This window comes from Tasmannia lanceolata, unplaced genomic scaffold (genome assembly GCF_043159265.1).
Source record: "Tasmannia lanceolata isolate RefF3 unplaced genomic scaffold, GAP_Taslan_0.1 ptg000007l, whole genome shotgun sequence".
Classification (NCBI taxonomy): Eukaryota; Viridiplantae; Streptophyta; class Magnoliopsida; order Canellales; family Winteraceae; genus Tasmannia; species Tasmannia lanceolata.
In genome coordinates, this window is record NW_027518684.1 from 23,955,017 (window position 1) to 23,976,989 (window position 21,973).

General features: G+C 45.4%; 1 protein-coding gene across 5 annotated transcripts in view; it reads right to left on the bottom strand.

The window, feature by feature from the left end:
• LOC143882318 (protein DETOXIFICATION 35-like) overlaps nt 1–21,468 on the bottom strand; it is a 124,981-nt gene extending 103,513 nt beyond the window's left edge. For 2 of the 5 annotated variants that reach the window (XR_013252170.1, XR_013252169.1), the window contains exons 1-5: nt 21,086–21,421; nt 4,004–4,629; nt 3,028–3,084; nt 2,381–2,619; nt 1,389–1,507 (exon numbers count right to left, since the gene is read on the bottom strand). Coding sequence is in view for 3 of the 5 variants with exons in the window: in XM_077385855.1 (XP_077241970.1) it covers nt 1,389–1,507; nt 2,381–2,619; nt 3,028–3,084; nt 4,004–4,629; nt 21,086–21,352 (1,308 nt within the window). In the remaining 2 variants the exon portion in view is untranslated. Of the gene's footprint in view, nt 1–1,388; nt 1,508–2,380; nt 2,620–3,027; nt 3,085–4,003; nt 4,630–21,085 lie in introns of all 5 variants that reach the window. The other 3 variants (XM_077385855.1, XM_077385853.1, XM_077385856.1) reach the window with 3 other exon arrangements.
• Nucleotides 21,469–21,973: the final 505 nt, after the last annotated feature.

Sequence of the window (21,973 nt, forward strand, 5' to 3'; positions counted from 1 at the left end):
AAGCGCCAAGGATGTGAACTAGTGACAATTAGAAAGAAGTTTCAATAATATTTGGGCAGTGATAAATCGACTCCCAAATATCTTAAATCGACTCCCTATGTGTCTTTCTCTGTCCTCTAGGTTAAAGAGAGAAAGAGGAGAGAGACAGACACATAGGAAGACGATTTAAGATATATGGGAGTCGATTTATCACTCCCCTAATATTTTAATATTTATAAAATTTAAATGCAAGTATATTCAAGTTTTCAAACAAGACCAGAAAATCGAATCCAACCAGCATAAATGAATCAAAATTTCAACCAATATTAAATATTAACAGCATCCAAAACAACTAATTTAAATACGAATCCAATTCCCAACAATTAATCAAAATATCAAATATTAAAGTTAATACAAAATTTTCTTAATTAACTTAAATAATTAAATGATTACTTGCTTAAATGGAGAAATTAACTAACATTACTTCACTTGTCAAATGAATAAAATTAAATATACACATCAACATTACTTATAATCTAAAAATGAAGTGGGACAAATGGATAAGTTTTTACTGAATTGGATCATTAAAGAAAAATAAAGAATATGAGGAAAATAAAAAGGATAGTTTAAATACACACTTTTTCATCTTCTTCTTCTTATAATTAATCAATTAACAAATTTCACAATAATGAATACTGTTGATTTAATAGAAAATTTTAAAATAAAAAAGAATGGCAAAATTTAAGTAGAAAAGTGAAGAAAAAAATATCCCAAACAAACAAAAAAGAGAATAAAAATTTGGGAAACTCGCTTACCAAAACTGGGAAACATGCTTCCCAAGAAATGAAAACTCACTTCCCAATTTTGGGAAGCATGCTTCCCATGAATTGGAAACACGCTTCCCCAATTTAGGGAAGCATCATGTTTCCTGCTTCGGGGAAGCACGCTTCCCACTTTACAGGGGAGTTTCCAGAAACCATGGGAAAAACAACTAATCATTCCCACAATGGGAAGTTGACAGCCACAACACTGTTTAAAAGAGCCCTAATGTGTGTTTATATAAAATACTCAGAGGGATAAATATAGAAAGACGTAGGGTTATTATAGAAAGAGATAAAGATAGATTTTTCCTAATCATTCTAGGTTACCTCTTCTGATCTACCTGCCTAATCTACCACGAAGACAATCCAATGGTGAGATCTCAACCTAATCCAACGGTGAGATCCCACATATTCTAACAATACACACATGCATAAAACAATATGTCTATGTGGCTATGTGCACCACCTAACAAGGAGCTACCTCAAACAGATGATAGGGATGAGAGCTTTTATTGATTATTTGGTGTATGTGTATTCCGAGCATCATTACCGTAGAAGTGGCATTACCAATGAGAAAATGAAAGTTACCTCCACTCCAAGATTAAGCGTGTATCCCATAAGGAACCCAAGAGGAAGGCCAAAGATATAACAACAACCCAAGTTAAAATAAGCAACTATACTTTGCCAACCACCTCCAATAGCAACACCTGCAACAAAGAATCAAATAAATAAAATTTCAAGTACTGCTCGAAGCATACTAAACAAAGGTTTGTGTAATGGATCCTCTATATTCAAACCATTAACCTAATTGGCCCCTTGAGATGGGGCCCACTAATGTGAAGTCACCATAATTCAAACCATTAATCTAATTGGCCCCAACATGCTTGTTTTTATCTAAGCATCCATTTGCATGCAATAGATGTAATGAACGGGATCGAATGAGAGCTACTATAGGCTAGTGCCATTTTCTGGAAGGCAGATTATAGTTGCACTGCCTTATTTTAATAATGACACATCTCATTATTTTACACTTATCTGATTATCTAGTGGTAGATTATAACACACTCTTAACAAGAAGAAAAGTGTACAATAATGAGGGTATCATTATTAAAACAAGTGACTGTGGATATCATCTCCCTTTCAGAATAATGTTTAAGGTGTTAATAATCGTCAGAAATGGATATTAACCAATGGGAGAGCCCTTCTACCCCTTTTTTGCAAGGGCTCCTGTGAGTCTACCTCAACAAGAGGAATGCTAAACTCATAGGAGCCCATGCCAAAAAACGGTAGAAGGGCTCTCTCATTGGTCAGTGTCCATTTATGTTGGCACAGAAAATTACAATCATAATTGTCAGAAATGGATATTAACCAATGGGAGAGCCCTTCTACCCTTTTTTTGCAAGGACTCCTGTGAGTCTAGCATTCCTCTTTATATATTTTTAAATAATTTTACCTCACTTTTATCAACATAAACCTGAACAAATAAATAATAATAATATATCCCAAGATTTTCCCTTGCTAAGAAATTCCCCCTAACAATATTTGTGAGCTTATATCAACCAAGTAAATTTAACAAGTACCTGATATAACTGGCTGTATGCTATTGAGCACCATGGTAATACCAAGAAGATTTGCAAGGTGAGAGACAGCTTGTTGCATCTCTGTGCTGCTTGTGAAGATGATGGCAAACTTGTTTTTGAATATCAGTATCAGGGCCATGAAAAAGAGCCCAATACAGAGTGATTGTATGAGTACAACGATGAAGGCATACTTGGTGCCTCTGGGGTGCCCTGATCCAAGCTCGTTAGAGACACGGACGCTGAAAAATGAAAAGAAAAGGAAACAAAAACAAATCAGGAAAACAGAGGATAAATTAAAAGATAAGATAAACAAAAAACCCCTATAGTGCACTACCACTGCCATCATGCCCATAAAAAATCCCTATTGTGCACCATGGGAACCATGAGTTCAGCCCCTGAAACATAGCACGACTATAGACATGGGCTCTATAGGCATGTTGAAGGGGTTCCACGCAAAAGCAAAGATCCCACATCGGAAAAGTAAAGAGATGTGGATGGGCTTATAAGGGCCTGGGTACCCTCCCTTTATGGCTAGCTTTTAAGGGTGAGTTCTACCCAGGTCCCTGCACATGTCTCTCCCACCAATGCTAAATGCTATGACCAATTAGTTAATGCAGAGGTTGTAGTTTGTAGTTTGGAAACATTACCTTGCAGCAGCATTGACCCCAACGAACACCATCCCTTCCCACCCATTGATATTCATGCTGAAACAGAAATCAACAAGAAATGCAAGCAACTTAGTTATGGTGAAAGCATAAACTGAAGCAGCATCTATCTTACGTAAAGGGGATGAATTCTGAGCTACATTCCTAATCCTTTATATTTTGGACAAAAAATGGGTCTAATAAAAAAAGAAAAAAGAAAAGAAAATACCGTTACAAATTCAGTACGTTTTGACGCGCAATGATGCCCACTAACATGGTTTTAGAAGATCGACCAAAAAGACTAATTTACCTCCTACATGTTCACACACTACAATAATATATATATATATATATATATATATATATATATATATATATATATATATAGAGAGAGAGAGAGAGAGAAGGGTTTCTGCGCTCGAGTGCAGAAACAAGGGTGCGCCACATTGGGGGGGATCCAAAGCATTCATTTGATGGGCCCTTTCATGGATAGGGTGTCCACCAAAAATCAGCTCCATTGGATCACCATAGGGTGTCCATTTGTGGGGTGAAAATGGGCAGATTTGTGGACAAATAGTATCTGTCCATTTTCTCCCTCACAAATGGACACCTTAAGATGGTCCAATGGAGCTGATTTTTGGTACACCCCCCATCCATGATGGGGCCTGTCAAATGAATGCTTAGGATCACCCCTCCAAGGTGGCCGGAGCTGATTTTTGATACACCCCCCATCCATGATGGGGTCTGTCAAATGAATGCTTAGGATCACCCCTCCAATGTGGCCCCACCCCTGTTTCTAGCGTGAAGGTGGTACTTCGAAAGTACCACCCTTGATATTTGATCCAAAAAAGTGGGCTGCTGTTGGATCAAATATCAAGGGCAGCACCTTTTTGACGGCACTTGACGGTCGGGCATCATATAAAAACTTATATATGGGTATATAATTACTTAATCCTTCTGACAAGGACTATGAGCATACCAGATCGAAATTGAGCCAACGGCGATCTCAGCATTGCTCAGGTGGCCTGTGAGGATGACCAGAGTTGTCATATACCAAATTTCCAAGCAGAGCATGACAGCAGAGGCAAGAGAGAGCCTAACAAAGGCCCACATTTCTCGGAAGGCCAACCAAGAAAACCCCTTCCACCCATCTTTACACCAACCCATTACATAAGTCACTTGAGCCAGGGCCAGCACCCAGCCTGAGATGTCGTATGCAGCAGCAGCACCACCCAAACCCCACTCAAAGACATAGATGAAGATCCAAAGCATGAACACATGCATGACTAGAGTAGCGAACCCAATACATGATAATATCCACACCTTGCTTTGGGATTGTAGGAACTTTTGAGTAGGAAAAACTAAGGCTAGAGAGAACAACCTGGGGAGGATGTACAAAGAAAATTTCCCTGCAAGATCAGCGATCGCAGCCTCTTGCCCGATAAGCTTTAGGATACGGGTGGCAAAGATGTAGATTGGGCTCATGATAATGCAAGAGACGAAGAGTATTATCCATGAACGTTGCATGTAGATACCGAGCATGTGGACCTGCCCGGCACCAAAGGCCTGTCCACACAGTGTCTCAAGTGCACTCCCCATGCCAAGCTACAATCATTTTGAAATGGAAAAAAGATAAGCAAGTTTGTTGAACTACTTCAAATAATATTCTAGAATTGCATTCTTCAATTGCCCATTTCAAATGCAAGAGGAGACGAACTAATGTTAAAAAAACTGATCAATTTTACGTTGTGGCCTAACTAATGGACGGTTTGGATCATCCTATGGAGTGGGATGGACCGTACTTTTAGAAAAATACAAGTTTGTACGACCACCCATCATATAATTTCTCATTGATAATCATACATACAGGCAAGCACCGTGACCGTTGTGATGATGAGCCTTCCTTGGAAACTCATATATCTTGAGATGAAATTGATCCAAGTAGTTCAACTATTTTTAAAATCTAGAAATGAAGATCGACCTTGCCGCGAATGGCTAAGTGCTTTCCTTCTTTATCTTTGCGTCTCCGAAGTCTCACTCTCTTGTAGTATGTGTACTTGGTAAAACAAATAGTTTTGAAATTATACAATGGGCGGTCATGCATGCCATTGCAACTCAAAAATACAGTGGGGCCCACATTTTTTAGGTAATTAATCCAAACCATTCATTTGTTGGCCCCGACGTAGATAGGGTGTGCCCAGAAAATATTCTTCATAGAACGATCCTAACCCTCCAATTCGTAGAGGTTTAAAATGGACGGCACAATGTAAACACCTCCACGGGTCGGGAGATTAGGATCATCCCATGGAGAAGATTTTTTTGGGCAAACCCTTTCTCCTTCGAGACCTAACTAATGAGTAATGAGTCGTCTGATCACCCAAACAATGTGTGCCCCATTGTATTTTCAGGGAGCAGTGCACTTGTTTTGTTGTTTGGGAATAAAGGGTATTTGGGATTTGCTAGTGACCATGCGGATGGCATTTTGGGGATGGCCTGTTGCTTGTGAAAGCAGCCACCTCATGAATGAAGACAAAATCAGAAAAGTGACTAGCAAATCCCTTGTTATTTTGTTTGGCCACATTGTGCTCAGTGTTGACGACTAAGGCACTCTATTTTAAATTATAAAAAGACGAAAATAAGTTAACATATAACAAATAGAAGACTCCTTTTACAAAAGGGGCGTTGTATCTCATGGAGACCTCAGATGAGCTTATCTCTTTGACTCATCCAAACCATTCATTCCATAAAACCTAACATAGATAAGGTGTTCCTAAGAAATCATCTTCACAGCATCATCCTCACCCTTTGATCTACGCAAGCACAAGATGGACCCATTTTATAGCCGTCCATTTTAAACATCCACAAATCAAGGGTTAACATGATCATATGGAGATGATTTCTTAGAAACACCATATCTCAATCTATGTTATAGAATCAATAACTAAAATAATCCAAACAACATAGGTACTCACCCTATTTATACTCGCTAACTCAGATAAGCTATCTGAGGTCGATACATTTATCTAATATACAAGCAAAAACACCATATCCGAAGACTCTTTTTGCAGAAGCCCCATCTTTTAATACTGGCACTGTCCTATTTGTTTTACACTATTATAAGTTAGATATTGAAAGCTATTTCAAACAAGAGAAATTCTAAGGCAATTACCAATGGAGGACAAACACTAGGCGAAATTATCAACAGGACCCATGCTTTTCAAAAATTATCAACGAGGGACAAAAGAGGTCTTGTCAGTAAAAGCTGGACGAAAATGCCCTTTGGCATTTACAAGACGTTTTGACCTTGTTTTTTCCTTCTTCCCACTTTTTTTACGTTTCCATTATCACCTTTTTGATTATTAACCCTACTAGTCAACTTCCTCCTTGTTCAGCCACCATTGTTGCTGGCAAATCTTGAAAACTTGAATGTTGAGTTCTTACCATCTATCTCTCTGTATCTAGATTTTCTTTTTCTTTTTTCTTTTTCTTTTTTCATTCCTCTGTTTCTGATTTATCTTGAGAGTTTAAGCGGTTGTATTTTAGGGTGTGTTCTGGAGATAATGCATGGATGGCTTCACTCACTTTTTTGGAAGACAAGTGGTTGTGTATGAGAAAAAGTTGATGTAATACATGAAAGGATGGTTACACATTTTTTGATTTACTTAAATTATTTTTTTGTACTACACAAATTGGGATGAAATACATGAATCACATTTAATGAAAACAACATCCGTTTCTTTTGTTATTTCTATCATGAGTAGAATTGTAATACCATTAGAAGAGTTGCTACAGGCAGGGGGTTTTGTAGCAGAAGGGCTTTATCAACTCTCTGGAAGGGGGTTAGTAACTCTCAAAAGTGGGGTTACCAATTTTCGAACGGGCTTATCAAGTGCTTGAAGATTGGCCGAGAGTACTGGAGTTTTGGAAGGGGGTTTTCAAGTCTCTGGGATTGGGGTTATCTAGTATAAAAAATGGGGTTACCAATTTCCGAATGGGCTTATCAAGTCCTTGAAAATTGGCCGAGGGTACTGGAGTTTTGGAAGGGGGTTTTCAAGTCTCTGGGATTGGGGTTATCAAGTAGGGGTGGCAACGGGGCGGGTCGGGGCCGGATGTTGGGGTCCCCTTCCCCTTCCCCTCTGCGGGGAATTTTCCCCCTCCCCTTCCCCTTCCCCTCTGCGGGGATGGTGGGGAATCCCCCTCCCCGCGGGGAATATCTAATCCCCTTCCCCTTCCCCTTCCCCTCCCCGCATCCTTCGGGGACAAAATCCCCGCCCCGTCCCCTCTTTGGAACCCAACCAAACCAGTAAACAGAGCTTCTTTCTTCTACGTCCATTACAGACAATATTGTGATTAATGCTATGATTCTATTCATGTGATCAACAAACAGATGGACAAAATCAGAAATGCATGGATGAGACAACAAACATAAATAACAACAGGACCTCATCTTTCAGCAATTTTCTGCATAAATTATGGAATGATAAATAGGAAATGAGCACCAGGATTACCTTCATTAACAGGCAGCCAATGTGCAAAAAGTAACTATTTCAGTAGTCACAATGAACTTTAAAAGTCCATAAGTGGGCGCTCACACACGCAAAATAATGTTCATTAGTTCATTCTGTATAGCATGTTAACCCCTAGATGAGCATGAGAAATGAGAATGGAGAAGAGAACAAAATCAACAAATGACTTATTTCTTTAACTGCAATTCAGTCTAGTGCTGACATGAAACAAATTTCTAGTAGCTAAATTTTTCTTGTTGAAAATTAAAACCTGCAATCAAACCCTAAAATTCTGTTGGCACTACGATTTTTTGATAATTGCATACACTCAGCGTCTCAGGCTCTCAGCTTGTCTTCATTATTTCAACATCTGTGAAAAGGTTATTATAGTTCCCAAAATGCTCTCAGAAGCTAATTAAAAGGAAAAGACAAGCTAAGTTTATGTTTGGGGGAATCTTGTAGCCGATCCACAGAGTTTCTAGTAGTTTTCCTTAAAAAAAACCACTTAAAAATTTACAAAAAAATGGCATTGATTAGCGGGGCGGGGCGGGGACAACTCCATCCCCTTCCCCTTCCCCTTCCCCTTCCCCTTTCAAATCGGGGAATCCCCTCCCCAAACGGGGCGGGGCGGGGCGGATCCCCGCTTTTTCGGGTGAAATTGCCAGCCCTATTATCAAGTATCAAAATGGCATTACCAATTTCCGAATGGGCTTATCAAGTCCCTGAATATTGGCCGAGGGTACTAGAGTTTTGGAAGGGGGTTTTCAAGTATTTGGGATTGGGGTTATCTAATATCAAAATGGGGTTACCAATTTACGAATGAGCTTATCAAGTCCCTTAAAATTGGTCGAGGGTACTAGAGTTTTGGAAGGGGGTTTTCAAGTCTTTGGGGTTGGGGTTATCCAGTATCAAAATGGGGTTACCAAATTCCAAATGAGCTTATCGAGTCCCTTATGAACACGGTTTTACTTCCTGTTTGTTTTCACTCGTTCATTTTCACCGTTTGTTTCTTTCTACCCTACGATTCATCTTCCTCATCCTCCATTGAAAGGGAGAAGTAGAAATGCAAAACCTTAAAACAAATGAAAAACAAAACCTAGATGTAGAGAGATAGATGGGAATGAACTCACGTTTCAAGTTTTCGAGCTTTCCCGCCTCTAATGGTGGCTAAATGATGAAGAAGATGACTGGTAAGGTAAAAAAACAAAGTTGAAAATGAAAAAGTAAAAAAAAGAGGGAAAGAAGAGAGAAGAGGGAAAAGTGGAAAGGCAAAACGTGTTGGTTAAGAAAGGGCATTTTCGTCCAGCTTTTAATGACAAGACCTCTTTTGTCCCTCGTTGATAATTTCTGAAAAGCATGGGTCCTGTTGATAATTCCGCCTAATTTTTGTCCCCCATTGGTAATTGTTCTGAAATTCTATGGTGCCTCAAACTTTCAATTCCTAACAAGCTGCCAAAATCCACTAATTCATAATAAATGAAGTAGGGAGAGAGCAGTACGAAAGCCCAGTTGGGAGAGAGCAAAAAAAAAACGTCAAACCTCAAATTGCCAGATAAAGGTGTGGAGAGAGATAGAGAGAGAGAGAGAGGGGTCGGCCCAAAAAGATAGGGTTGTCTGGATACATGGATTTTATAATCTACAAGCTAAAACCTGGCTTTTATAAACTGAAATCATGATTTTACATGTAATCAAACTTAGATTGTACAATTTCAGGATAGTAACATCCAAGTTTTATTTTATAAAAATCCAGGTTTTATCTTGATTTTAAATCCAAGAATTTACAATCCAGGATTATAAAATCCATGTATCCAAACGCCAGAAAAGATTGGGATTCTAAAGACTAAAATCCAGAGTTTAGCTTGTGATAGGGTATAAATACGGCGGGACCGTTCGATCTCATCACATGTCACCCTTGCGATAGAGGAATCTAATCATAATTAGGAAAGACATTAATACACGGTAAGACCACGAGATCTTGCCACGTGTCACCTCCCCGCCTCCAAAAACTTCATCATCACGATTATGGGCAACATTACACTACAAAGCCAAGCAGGTCGTCGAACCAGGGGGCAACCCAATCCAACAAAAGAAGGTTTTCTCTCTGAAATGATGAAAAGGTCCATGTGGCGTCCCATGAAGAGGATTTGCATGCAAGATCAAAGTATAAATACGCCATTAAGTCCCTAAGAGAAAAGGATCCCGATTCAGCCTAAGAAAAGGAACGACTCTAAAAAAGAAGGCCATTAGAGGAAGCTTCATACCGTTAGTAAGGTTTTCCAACTTTAATCAAGAAAGGGAAGAGGTGCTGGACGCCCTATCCCTCCCTCTATACTCTGCCCCCAACTCACCCACCCAGATATCAGAGAAAGAACCCGTACATCGGTCCTGGTAAACCAAATTATACCTCCGTCATTTCTTGTTGTTCTTTATACCGTTGGTCCAGAAATAGGAGTAATGACCAGGACCCAAGCCCAACGTGCACAAACTCATGTCTCTAATTCTCAAGAGCAGAACTCGCAGGCCTCAGGCTAGCATCGGCCTGCCTCCAGCACACCACAGATGGTCCCTACCATGGAAATGTTCAATAAGCTTCACCAGGAGCTCTTCCTACGGTTACCTCCACAACCAAAGCCTCCAATTCCGGAAATGCCCCGGCAACGCATGGTCGGACTGAAGCCTACGAAAAGACAGCGGGGAGTCGCCCAAGGAATGTCACCATCGGCGAAGGCGCGCACCGATCCGAGCCGCCTCCCTTTCGACAAACAGCCCTTTACCTCCCCAAGCTGGGGAGTGTCAACCAGATGTCAGGAAACAGGTTACCCAAAGCCACGCCCTCCCTACCCGGACAACTCGATTCCAAGAGTTACCTCTGGTACGGGCGGAGGAGGTGGCTACCTCAACGCAACTACTAAGGCTGGACCAACTGGCTGATCTGCAGAGACAGATCCGAGAAGTTAAGCGAAAAATGAAAAAACCTTATGCCCACGACATCCTGGACGAATAGGAAAGAGAGATGGCGTCCAAATTCACCGCGGAGATCCTAAAAACCTCCGTGGAAACAGGGATAGATCTCTCCCGATTCTGTTGTTACGATGGGACCATAGACACCTTCGAGTTCCTCCAAACTTTCAGGAGGGTAATGGCGCTCCGAGGCACGTCGGATGGATTTATGTACAGAGCCTTTGCCTCCTTGTTGAGAAAAACTGCTAACGATTGGTACCTGCGTCTAGAGCCGGACTCCATTACATCCTTCCATGAATTCGGAAGGAAGTTTACCGCGAGGTTCGCCAACAATCGCCTCCGCCACAATCCTGCGGACGCCCTCTTGGCCCTCCGACAAGGAAAGAACGAAACCTTGAGAGCCTTCATGCTGAAATTCAACGCCGAGTTGGCTCAACTTTCCAACATCGACGTCTAGATAGTGGTTACAGCTCTGAAGCACACTACCACCGACCAAAATCTCAAACTACACCTCACCCTCAAGCCACTGCGGGACCTACATGAACTCGAATCCAAAACTAACAAGTTCATACGAGCGGAAGAAGCATGCGTACGGGAACGGAGTCGGGCCTGCAATGAGGAAAGAAAGAAAGAAGATCGTAGGGGGGCCGGGAAACTGCGGGCCGAAGAAAGACCGGCAAACCGGAACCCCATTCCCGTCTTTGAAAGGTTAGGAAATGCTCCCCTAAAGGTCCCTCTCTCCCATGTCTTGTTCGCCATCAGAGATCAGGATCTCCTAACCCCTCGCAAAAAAATGAGTACTGACCCGAAGAAGCGCTCCACCAGAAGGTTTTGCGATTTCCACAGGGACCACGGCCACAAAACCGACCATTGTTTCCATCTCAAACTTCAATTAGAAAAACTGGCCGAGGAAGGTCATTTAGATCAGTACCTTAAGAGCCCCACGCGAATAGAGCGCTCCCACTACCAGAACGAAGCGCACCACTCTTCCCCTGCCGACAGGTCAAGAGGCCGACACCGGTCCCGCAGCAGACACCGATCTCGCAGCGTACATCGCTCCCGAGGCCGTTGCCACCGCTCGCGGCACCACCGGTCCCCCAAGAGAGAAGAACCTCCTTGCCAGGCACCGGCCCCCGAGCAGCTGCCCACTATTGTTGGAAAAATCAACATCATCACGGGAGGGCCTGCGGCGGGGGGGCCAACAACGGTCGGTCGACGAGCGTACGCAGAGCGAGTATTCTCCCTGGAAATTCCTTCTAAAAAGGCCCGGACGGATCCTCCCCAAGAGGGTCAGGTCATCTCTTTCTCCACCAAGGACTACAACGGACTACAAGTCCCGCACGACGATGCGCTAGTTATCAGATTGATCATCGCCAACTTCGATGTAGGGAAGATCTTGGTAGACACGGGGAGCTCCGTCAACGTGTTGCACCTCGAAACCTTCGAAGATATGAAATTGGGCGAGGGAAGGCTGGGGCCTGCAGAGTATTCCATATACGGGTTTTCTGGGGCGTCCGTACAGGTCAGCGGCAAAATTGACTTACCCGTCACCTTCGGGACATATCCCCTCCAAAAAACCATTATTATCACCTTCTTGGTCGTGGATATACCTTTCACTTATAGCGCCATCATATGACGCCCAGCTCTGAGGGACCTGGGAACAGTAGTTTCTACCCTCACCTCTAAATGAAGTTCCCCACTCTGACCGGAATAGAAGAAGTACGCGGACAGCAGATGGCAGCACGCCAGTGCTACGCAGCAAGCTTAAAAGGAAGCAACGCCCCAGCTGAAAATTTCACGATCGGAAGCGAAGACCGTCGAGAGCGAGCCCACACGGATAGAGGGGAGCCAATTGAGGAGCTAGACTTCGTCCCTATATCGGAGGACCAGCCAGAGAGAGGTCCGGATTGGCTCCCTACTAAGAGGCACCTTACGGGACCAAATGATTAGCTTCCTTAGAGCCAACAAAGATGTATTCGCGCGGTCTGCTTCGGACATGCCCGGCATACCCGCGGAGATTGCAGTTCACCGGTTGAATGTAAATCCGACCCTCAAGCCCGTCCGACAAAAGAAGAAAAACTTCGCGACAGAACGACAAACTCACATCAAAGCTAAAGTGGAAAAACTGCTACAAGCCGGATTCATCAGAGAAATCTGGTATGCCGAGTGGCTGTCCAACGTAGTCATGGTCAAGAAAGCCAATGGAGGTTGGCGGGCCTGTATAGACTTTACTGATCTGAACCGAGCCTGCCCGAAAGACCCCTACCCCCTGCCACGAATAGACTAGCTCATCAATGCCACTTCCCGGCACGAGCACCTCACCTTCCTAGACACTTTCTCCGGCTACAACCAGATAAAGATGCACGAGCCAGATATTCCAAAAACAACGTTCATCACAGACCAGGGCGTCTACTGTTATGTTGTCATGCCCTTCGGGTTGAAAAACGTGGGGGCCACGTACCAACGGCTCGTGAATAAGCTGTTCCGGAAGCAAATAGGCAGAAACGTGGAAGTATACATGGATGACATGTTGGTAAAAAGCCTGGAAGCCCATAAGCACATCTCTAACCTCAAAGAAACCTTCGACACTCTGCGGCGAGCCCAAATGAAACTCAACCCGGCAAAGTGTGCCTTTGGGGTGACCTCCGGGAAATTCTTAGGCTTCATGGTTAGTCAAAGAGGCATCGAGGCCAACCCTGAAAAGATCCAAACCATCCTAAACATGGAACCCCCGGCAACGGCGGTAGAGGTGCAGCGGCTCGCTGGACGGGTCGCTGCCCGACCGCTTCATGTCTAGATCGGCTGAAAAGTGTCAGCCATTCTTTAAGCAACTAAAGATTCTTACATACGAGAGTTTGAATGAACCCCGGCCTGCCAAGAAGCTTTCGTCGCCTAAAAGCAGTACCTCCAACACCGCCAGTGCTGACCAAGCCCGAGCCCCTGGAAGAGCTCTTCTTATATTTGGTTGTCAGTCCTACGGAGGTAAGCGCGGTACTAGTTCAGCAGAGAGACAAGCGGGAACATCAGGTGTACTATGTGAGAAGGATCCTCCATGGTGCGGAGGTCCGGTACCTGGACATAGAGAAGTTCGCCTTCGCCGTCGTCACCGCTGCCCGGAAGCTCCGCCCCTACTTCCAGGCCCACCCCATAATACTCTTGACAGACCAACCATTGAGAAAAATCCTACAAAAACCAGAGACCTCGGGAAGAATGGTAAGCTGGGCCGTCGAGTTGGGGGAATTTGACATACAAGTCCGACCAAGGCCGGCCATCAAATCCCAACTCCTCGCTAATTTTATAGTGGAATTCACCGCCCCCGCAACGGGACCGACGCTGGCGGATGAAACCGGGGCCCCCGCCGAGCAATCGGCCCATGGAGACAAGCGCGATGGGCCCAGACCACGCGAAGATGACAATAAGGTCCATTGGATCCTGCATGTGGACGGTTCAGAAAGCAAAGGAGGGTGCGGGGCAGGAGTGGTCCTCCAGTGCCCAGATGAATTCGTAACAGAATACGCCCTACGACTAGACTTCAAAGCCTCCAATAACGAGGCTGAATATGAGGCCTTATTGGCAAGGTTGAGCCTAGCCGCGGAACTGGGCACAAAGAAATTAAAAGTCTACAGTGATTCACAACTGGTGGTGGAGCAAGTAAATGGGACCTACGAAGCCAAGGAACTCAGGATAAAAAGATACCTCCAGAAAGTAAGAGAAAAGCTGGACGGAATGGGGGAAGTCGAGGTCCTCAGGTGCCGCGAGGCATGAACGATCGCGCGGACGCCCTCTCCAGAATGGCGTCTGAAGAAACCCATGACTTCGGCTCCGTGTACACAGAGATACTGCTTCACCCCAGCAATGATGAAAAGCAAGTCTTGGAAATCCCAGCAGGGCCAAACTGGATGGATCCCATAGTACGGTACCTGAAAGACGGAATACTGCCTGATGACAAATTGGAACTCGGAGAGTAATCGCAAAGGCCGCCCACTACGTGCTCCACGGGTCCAAGTTATACAAACAGTCATACACTTGGCCATACCTCCGATGCCTAGTACCCTTTGAGTCAGAAAATGCATTACGAGAGGTGCACGAGGGGATCTGCGGAGACCACAGAGGCGGGAGAACTCTGGCCCAGAAAATCATAAGACACGGCTATTTTTGGTCTACGATCCTCAGAGACGCCCAGGAATTCGTCAGAAAGTGCGGCCCATGCCAGAGATTCGCCACCCCCACCCCCCCCGGCCACCCCTATACCTCAGTAGCAGGGCCGCTGCCCTTCGCCATGTGGGGCATGGACCTGGTCGGCCCATTCCCAAAAGCCCTGGGAGGGCATACAATGTTGTACGTCGCATCGATTATTTCACCAAGTGGGTCAAGGTCAAAGTTGTGGCAAGGCCAAACTCCAAGGCAACAGAAAAATTTTCTATCATGACATAGTCTGTCACTTCGGCATCCCAAAGGTTCTCGTGACGGACAACGGACGCAAGTGCTGAATTTTGCAAGTTTTGTGATAATCTGAGCATCGAACACCGATTCGCCTCTGTAGCACACCATCAGGCTAACGGACAAGTGGAAGTAACCAACAGGATCTTGCTCCAGAGTCTCAAGAAGCGGTTGGGAGAAGCAGGGAAGTGCTGGGCAGAGACGCTGCCCAATGTCCTCTGGGCCTACCGAACAACACCTCGGGCCGCGACAGGAGAATCCCCCTTTAGCTTAACCTTCGGGGTCGAAGACGTCATCCCAGTGGAAATTGGTCTCTCCACTTTCCGCACAGAAAACTACGACGGGCATGAGAACTCCGAGCTCCTCCGGAACACTCTCGACCTTATCCTGGAAAAAAGAGAACGGGCTAGTTTCTGAATCGCCTCCTACCAACAGAGGGTGGCGCGATACTACAACTCCCGTGTGAAAAAGCGCTCGGTGAAACTCGGGGATCTGGTATTACGACGATCAGAGGTATCCGACCCCCGAAACTCCGGAAAGCTCGCACCAAAGTGGGAAGGACCGTACAAGGTCACTCGAGCACTCCGCCCTCGAAGCTGGATGGACAACCTCCGAAAGTTTTATCAGTAAAAAGGAAGGGTAAGAACTTTGTTTTCTTTTAAGTAGTTATGTGTGACTGTTTGTTTGTCTCTCTTTTTGTTATTTTCAGCGCAAAGCTATGTATTTCCTTTTGCGATCAATGAAATAGCGTTCCCTCCAAAACTATGTGCATCTCCACTTTCTAGCCTATGACATATACAGGACTGAAAGAACACAGGGAACAGGACAGAGGTATCATCTAGGTTGATCCCCCCGAAAATACCCTAAAACGCTCACCATGAGAAAAAAGACATGTCCTTTGTAAAGGGCAGGCACGGCAGGGCCCATCAACTCCGAGCTGATCACTCGAGAGGAAGATGGCCCTTCCACAAACGAGATACCCTGAAGTGACGCCCTGCAAGGGCGCACTAGAGGTATTCCTACCTGCGAAATCAAAAATCAATAAATATTCCATCAAGAAGAAACCCATAAAAGGCTCAACCACCCTACACAGTATCACATAAAATATGCGGGAGGCATGCGAGCCTTCCTTTCCCAGGTCCTTACAAAGAAAAAAGGGGAGAGGGGGAGAATGGAGGAAAAAGAGAGAGTTTAAAGAGTTATTACATACCCAACACAACGACCTCAAACAAGGTCTTAAAGAAACAAGGTTCGCCAAAAATTCAAAAGTGGTTGCGTTCACCACCTTGCTGGCCTCCTACGGGAGCCTCAGCGTCGGTAGAGGCATTTGGAGCAGCCGGCAAATCCTTAACCGGCTCCCCAGCATCTACCGTCCCCTGAGGGAGGTCCTCCGGGACGGTCTCCTCGGCATCATGCATCAACCTCTCCAAAGGGAAAGAAGGATAGACATCACGAACGCGCTGCCGGCACTCGATGAAAGCCTCTATTTCAACATCGATGCTAAACGCAGCCGCGGCCTTTAAGAACTCCTCAGAATCTCGCCATTCCTCCCATGCCTTTGCCAGCTCCTCAGCATGCGTCTGTCGGGTTACCAACAAATTACTCTCCGCCCTGTCCCTCCTCTGCTCAGACATCTGGAGCTGCCCCCGAAGGTCCTTGACACTGTCATCAAGCGCCGCCCTCTCGGCTTGGGCCTTCTCGAGACCCTCGCCCAACTTATGGATACACTTTTCGAAAGTACTCATCTCGGACTCATCCTCGATCATGTACTGCAGCATCTTCCTGACATAACTTTGAGCCTGCGAGGTCTCACCACAAACGAACCATCAGTAATTCGCCACGCACAATCTCAAGACAACCAAGAAAACGAAAGTCAACCAAACAATACTTACGCAAGATATAGAATGAAGGTACCGAGCCCCCAGTGCCATGCGGGGAAAATTCTCCAACTCGGCCTCATCACCAGGGAGGGTCGTCATTAGCCCCAACTCTACCCCAACCCGTGGGTTTGAAAGGACACCGTCCTCAACACCAATCTTCCACTCCGGCTTGAACACCTCTCATTGCATCTCGTAACACTGCGCAGGGACCTCCATTCTGTCCAAGAGTAGATTAGTCATGCCCGACCCCTCAAGCCGACTGGGACTGTCCTCAACAAATGCGGTCGAAGCATGGACCGGCCGACCAGCCTTTCCTTGAGTGGCGCGAAGGGGAACTACCCTATTGGCAGGAGGCTCCAATTCCTTAGGAGGAAGTCTTGTCATATCTTTTTTCCCCACCGAGCGGCCAGAGGAGCTGGATGGCGTGGACCCGGGAGGCCTGGCAGCCAACCGGTCTTTTCTGGCAGCAGCCATGAAATTGGACGGAATCTTCGGCCGACCGGATCGACCCTTCGTTGCCTCCACCATGACCCCCTTTCCTTTAGCGACGTCCTCGGAGGAAGACATACCTGGCGCCGGGAATATAAAAAAACAGCTCAGAAAAGAATACCAAAGAAAGAAAAAACCCAGAAAAAACTATTAGCAAGGAGAGGGGCTCACCACGAAGACTGGAGGAACTCTTCCCCACATCCTCACCCGTCCAGCGGGCCCTCCTTTCCATACCGCGGAGCAGACCATATTTCCTCAAATTCCCCTCCCATCTAAATTCGGAAACATCAATAGCCTCCCTAGAAGCAAGCTTCTCCAGGTCAAATTTGCTATAGTCAGACTCGTTGGGGAGGACTTCCTTATCCACTCGTTGGAGCGCCTCCAAGACCTAGGAAAACCTCAATCCGCATCCGATGGAGGGATTATGAACACATACTCCTCCTTCGACTTCTTAATGGAAGAAGGCAAGTTCGCCGCAATCTTCACCTGAGGACGCTGGGCCAGGTACAACCAGCTGTCCTCACCCTTTACCAAAGGGCTAAGGGCAACGCAACTCCTAAGCAGATGGAGGGTAGGCTGAACCTTGTGAAGGCCCACCTTGGCCACAAAAGCCAAAAGAGTGCGCCAACTGTTGGGTGCCAGTTGGGAGGGGGCCACCTGGTCAAACTCGAAGGCCTCGACTATAATGCCCAAGAGTGGGAACCTAACCCCTGCCCTAAAAGCCTCCACATAAAAAGCCACCTCCTCCTCCATGACGCCCTCACACACCCCATCCCTAGAAGTAGGGATCATAATCCCGTAATCATCAGGAATATGGTACTCCTTTTTAATCCTCTCCGCCGCCCCCTTTTCCAAAAAGCTCTTGTAAGACGCCACCCGGGCAGGGCAGATAATAGCGCCGACCCTTATATCCTTAATCTCCGCCTCGCAAGTAGGAGGAGCCTAAGCAAAGGGTTCAGAGGCAGCGGCCTCCGATGACGAACCAGAAACCCCGGGGCTATCCTCCAAGTCTCTGGGCATCTGGTCATCTCGGGAACCGCCGCCTCCGCCCTTTACCAACCGTCTCCTTTTTCTTGGCTGGTCACTCTCCACTACTTCTACTGACTCACTATGTGGATTTTGGGAATCGGTTGTATCAGATATCGTTGAAGAACAAACAAAAAAGAATCAGAAATCAGTTGAAATAGAGGGTATGGAACTCACCGGAGCAAATAATGAAGAAGGACAAAAACCAGAGAAGAATTGAACGCAAGAGAAGAAGATTGGCCAACGGACAAAATCTCCTCGAAGGAAAACCCACCTCACCCAAAGAAGACGAAGAAACAAGGCGAAATAGTCCCTAATGAAAATTCTGAAAATGACTCGGATTTTAAATCACCCAGCTATACCCACAGTGGGAAAAGGCCTAGAACCCAGCGCAAGGGTCCGGCATTACCACTACAATTCCACCAGATGGAAAATACCAAGTACAGTGGGAAAATGCTCGGAACCCAGCACAAGGGTCCGGCATTACCACTACAATTCCGCCAGATGGAAAATACCAAGTACAGTGGAAAAAAGCTCGAAACCTAGCACAAGGGTCCGGCATTACCACTACAATTCCACCAAATGAAAAATACCAAGTACAGGGGGAAAAGGCTCGGAACCTAGCACAAGGGTCCAGCATTACCACTACAACTCCACTCAAATGAAAAAATGGCTAGATTAAACAGAAAAGGCTTGGAACCCAGCACAAGGGTCCGGCCTTACTACTACCACTACGCTCAGATAAACTCAACTACCACGCAGATGGGAAAGGAATCATAAGAAACACGTCAGAAGTACAAAAAGTCTGGCCCGCGGACCTACAAAAAAAGAAGGGGGAAAGAAATAGGAAGATAGGGCACGCAGGCCCGGGCCCCAAGGACCCCCCAACAAAAAAAAAAGAAAAGAGAAGAAGAGGAAGCCTGGCCCCTGAGGAACTGACCATCGGTCCCCCTCCCCAAATCAGTCCGAACGACTAGGGAGAGATTTCTCTTCTAGGGAATCCTCCTCCTCCTAGGAGCTCTCCAGCAGGGGATCCACCTCATAGTCGAGCAACTACTCGTTAAGAGCGTGAACCTTCCTTTGCAGCTCCTCGTTTCTCCGCTTCAAATCCTCAATCTCCCTGTCCCTCTTCAAGACGCGGTCGCACAATTCTATCCCCTGCCGATAGACCTTGGAGAAAAAAGACCATTTCTTAGCAGCATAAGAACGAGAAGGTTTGTCCTTGCGAGGCAAGGGAGAAAGGCGGAGAGGAGGAAAGCCCGGAGGAGGGCCCAGATCCCTCCTGGCCTTCTTTTGATGGGCCATGAGGTCTTCCTCCGAGTGAGAATACAAGTCAGGGTCACTCGAAGACTCCTGAGAGAGGGGGGCCTTGCCCTTGACCCGCGAAGAAGAGCCGGCAAAGGATTTGGGCATGTTGTCAAACAAAAGCGGGAAAACAAAAGAAGGCTCGTAAAGAGCAAGGCGGAAAAACCTTCCTTTAAAAACCCAAAGAGAAACCCTTGGGTTAGGAAACGAAGCGACTCACCCTATGTATGTCCCCTTCCAATTGAACGACCAACCGGCGCCACATAATTGCACTACGATTCCTCGGGAAGGAACCACCGAACGAAACAGCACATCCCCTCGCATTCCAAGGCTCCCATAAATGCCCTCGTCACGATATTCTTTAACCGGATAAATGAACTTACTCCCTTGGTCCATTCAATGGACCAATGGACCAAAGGAGTACGGGGTATTATGATAGAGCATAAATACGGCGGGACCGTTGGATCTCACCACGTGTCACCCTTGCGGCAGAGGAATCTAATCATGATTAGGAAAGACATTAATACACGGTAAGACCACGTGATCTAGCCACGTGTCACCTCTCCGCCTCCAAAAACTTCATCATCACGATTATGGGCAAGATTACATAACAAAGTCACGCGCGCCGTCGAACCAGCGGGGGAACCCAATCCAACATAAGAAGGTTCTCTCTGAAATGATGAAAAGGTCCACGTGGCGCCCCATGAAAAGAATTTGCATGCAAGATCAAAGTATAAATACGCCATTAAGTCCCTAAGAGAAAATGATCCCGATCCAGCCTAAGAAAATGAACGACTCTAAAAAAAGGAGGCCATTAGAGGAAGCTTCATACCGTTAGTAAGGTTTTCCAACTTTAATCAAGAAAGGGAAGAGGTGTTGGACGCCCTATCCCTCCCCCTATCCTCTGCCCCCAACTCACCCACCCAGATATCAAAGAAAGAACCCATACATTGGTCCTGGTAAACCTGATTATACCTCCGCCATTTCTTATTGTTCTTTCTATCGTTGGTCCATAATCTGACGTGGGTGTGAAAGTGGTCGTCAGGGACCCACCCCGGATTCTGTCACCGTCAGCCTGAACACATCGGAGCTTCTACTAGCAAAACTCACAAGAAAGAAATAAAGACGGGGAGAGAGAGAGATTGATTTTATGACGAACTTGGCCCTGTTTGGATTGCAGGAAAAACATGTCCAAGATTTAGAGGGAATTGATATGATCAAGGCTTTTTTAGTGGGATATCATTATAAATTGAAGGTCCAAGCTGTCAGTGGTTCAAGTTACTTATTTCAGTGTCATCAATCCATGGAAAATCAGGAAATTCTGGAAAAAAAAAAAAAAATTTCCAAACTTTTCCAGAAAATTCCAGGGTATAGTAAAAAAACAGTTGACACAAAACACGGGCGAAACAGTAAAATCGGAAAACCGAAACGGGAGAGGATGGAGAAGAGTCTGACCAGGAATCCGAAGGAGAAAGTGGAGATGACAGAGAGGCCGAGAGAGGAGGCAGCGAGCTCGAGATTTCCGATATGGCCCACAAAGATCTGTGTCGTTGAATTTAGGCCGTAGATGCAGAGCATGTTGAACACGATCGGAGTGGCTATGGCCCACAGCTTCCGAGATTCCTTCATGAACACTCCCATCGCATCGGAAAATCTTTTCACCGGCCAGTAGTCTCCCGTCGGCACCATCATTCCGGCTCTGTTTATCAGTGGCGCCTCCATCCCCACCTGCGCCGCCCTTCTTTTTCCCAAGAGTTGAAAAACACGCCAACAATATCTCTCTCTCCCTCTCTCGTGTATTTATAAAACTCCAAAATGCCACATGGACTAAATTCTAAAGACTCGGACATACAACAACTTCCAACTGTTAAAGTCAGAAATAGAAAAGCAATTCGTCCGAAAGGTTGAGTGATCAGTGAGCCCGGTTAAGGTTGCACCTACTAATTTGGAATGATGCATTGGTTTGAAAATTAGACCTTTAGGTATCCCATGATTTGAACCCACGTCCTACCTATCTTCTTAGTTGCAAGAGGAATGGTAGGTTGGTCCATGCAAGCATCAAATACATTGTCGCTATGAAAAATGCCAAAACTCTGTAAAACTCATTGCACTCACTCACGTGGATGTTGTGATCACAACCGTTGAATGCAAAATATCGGCATCAGATTTCCTTAGATGTTTGAGAATTGTTTGGGAAAATGAAAATGTATTTGCTAATAATTTTGAATTTCTCCTGAGGTATAGGTATAATAATATTTGGGAAATTGATGAATTATTTATCGCAATTATGATCAGGCTTAATTCAAAAAATTTGTATTTAATTCTAAAATATGAGGAAGAACA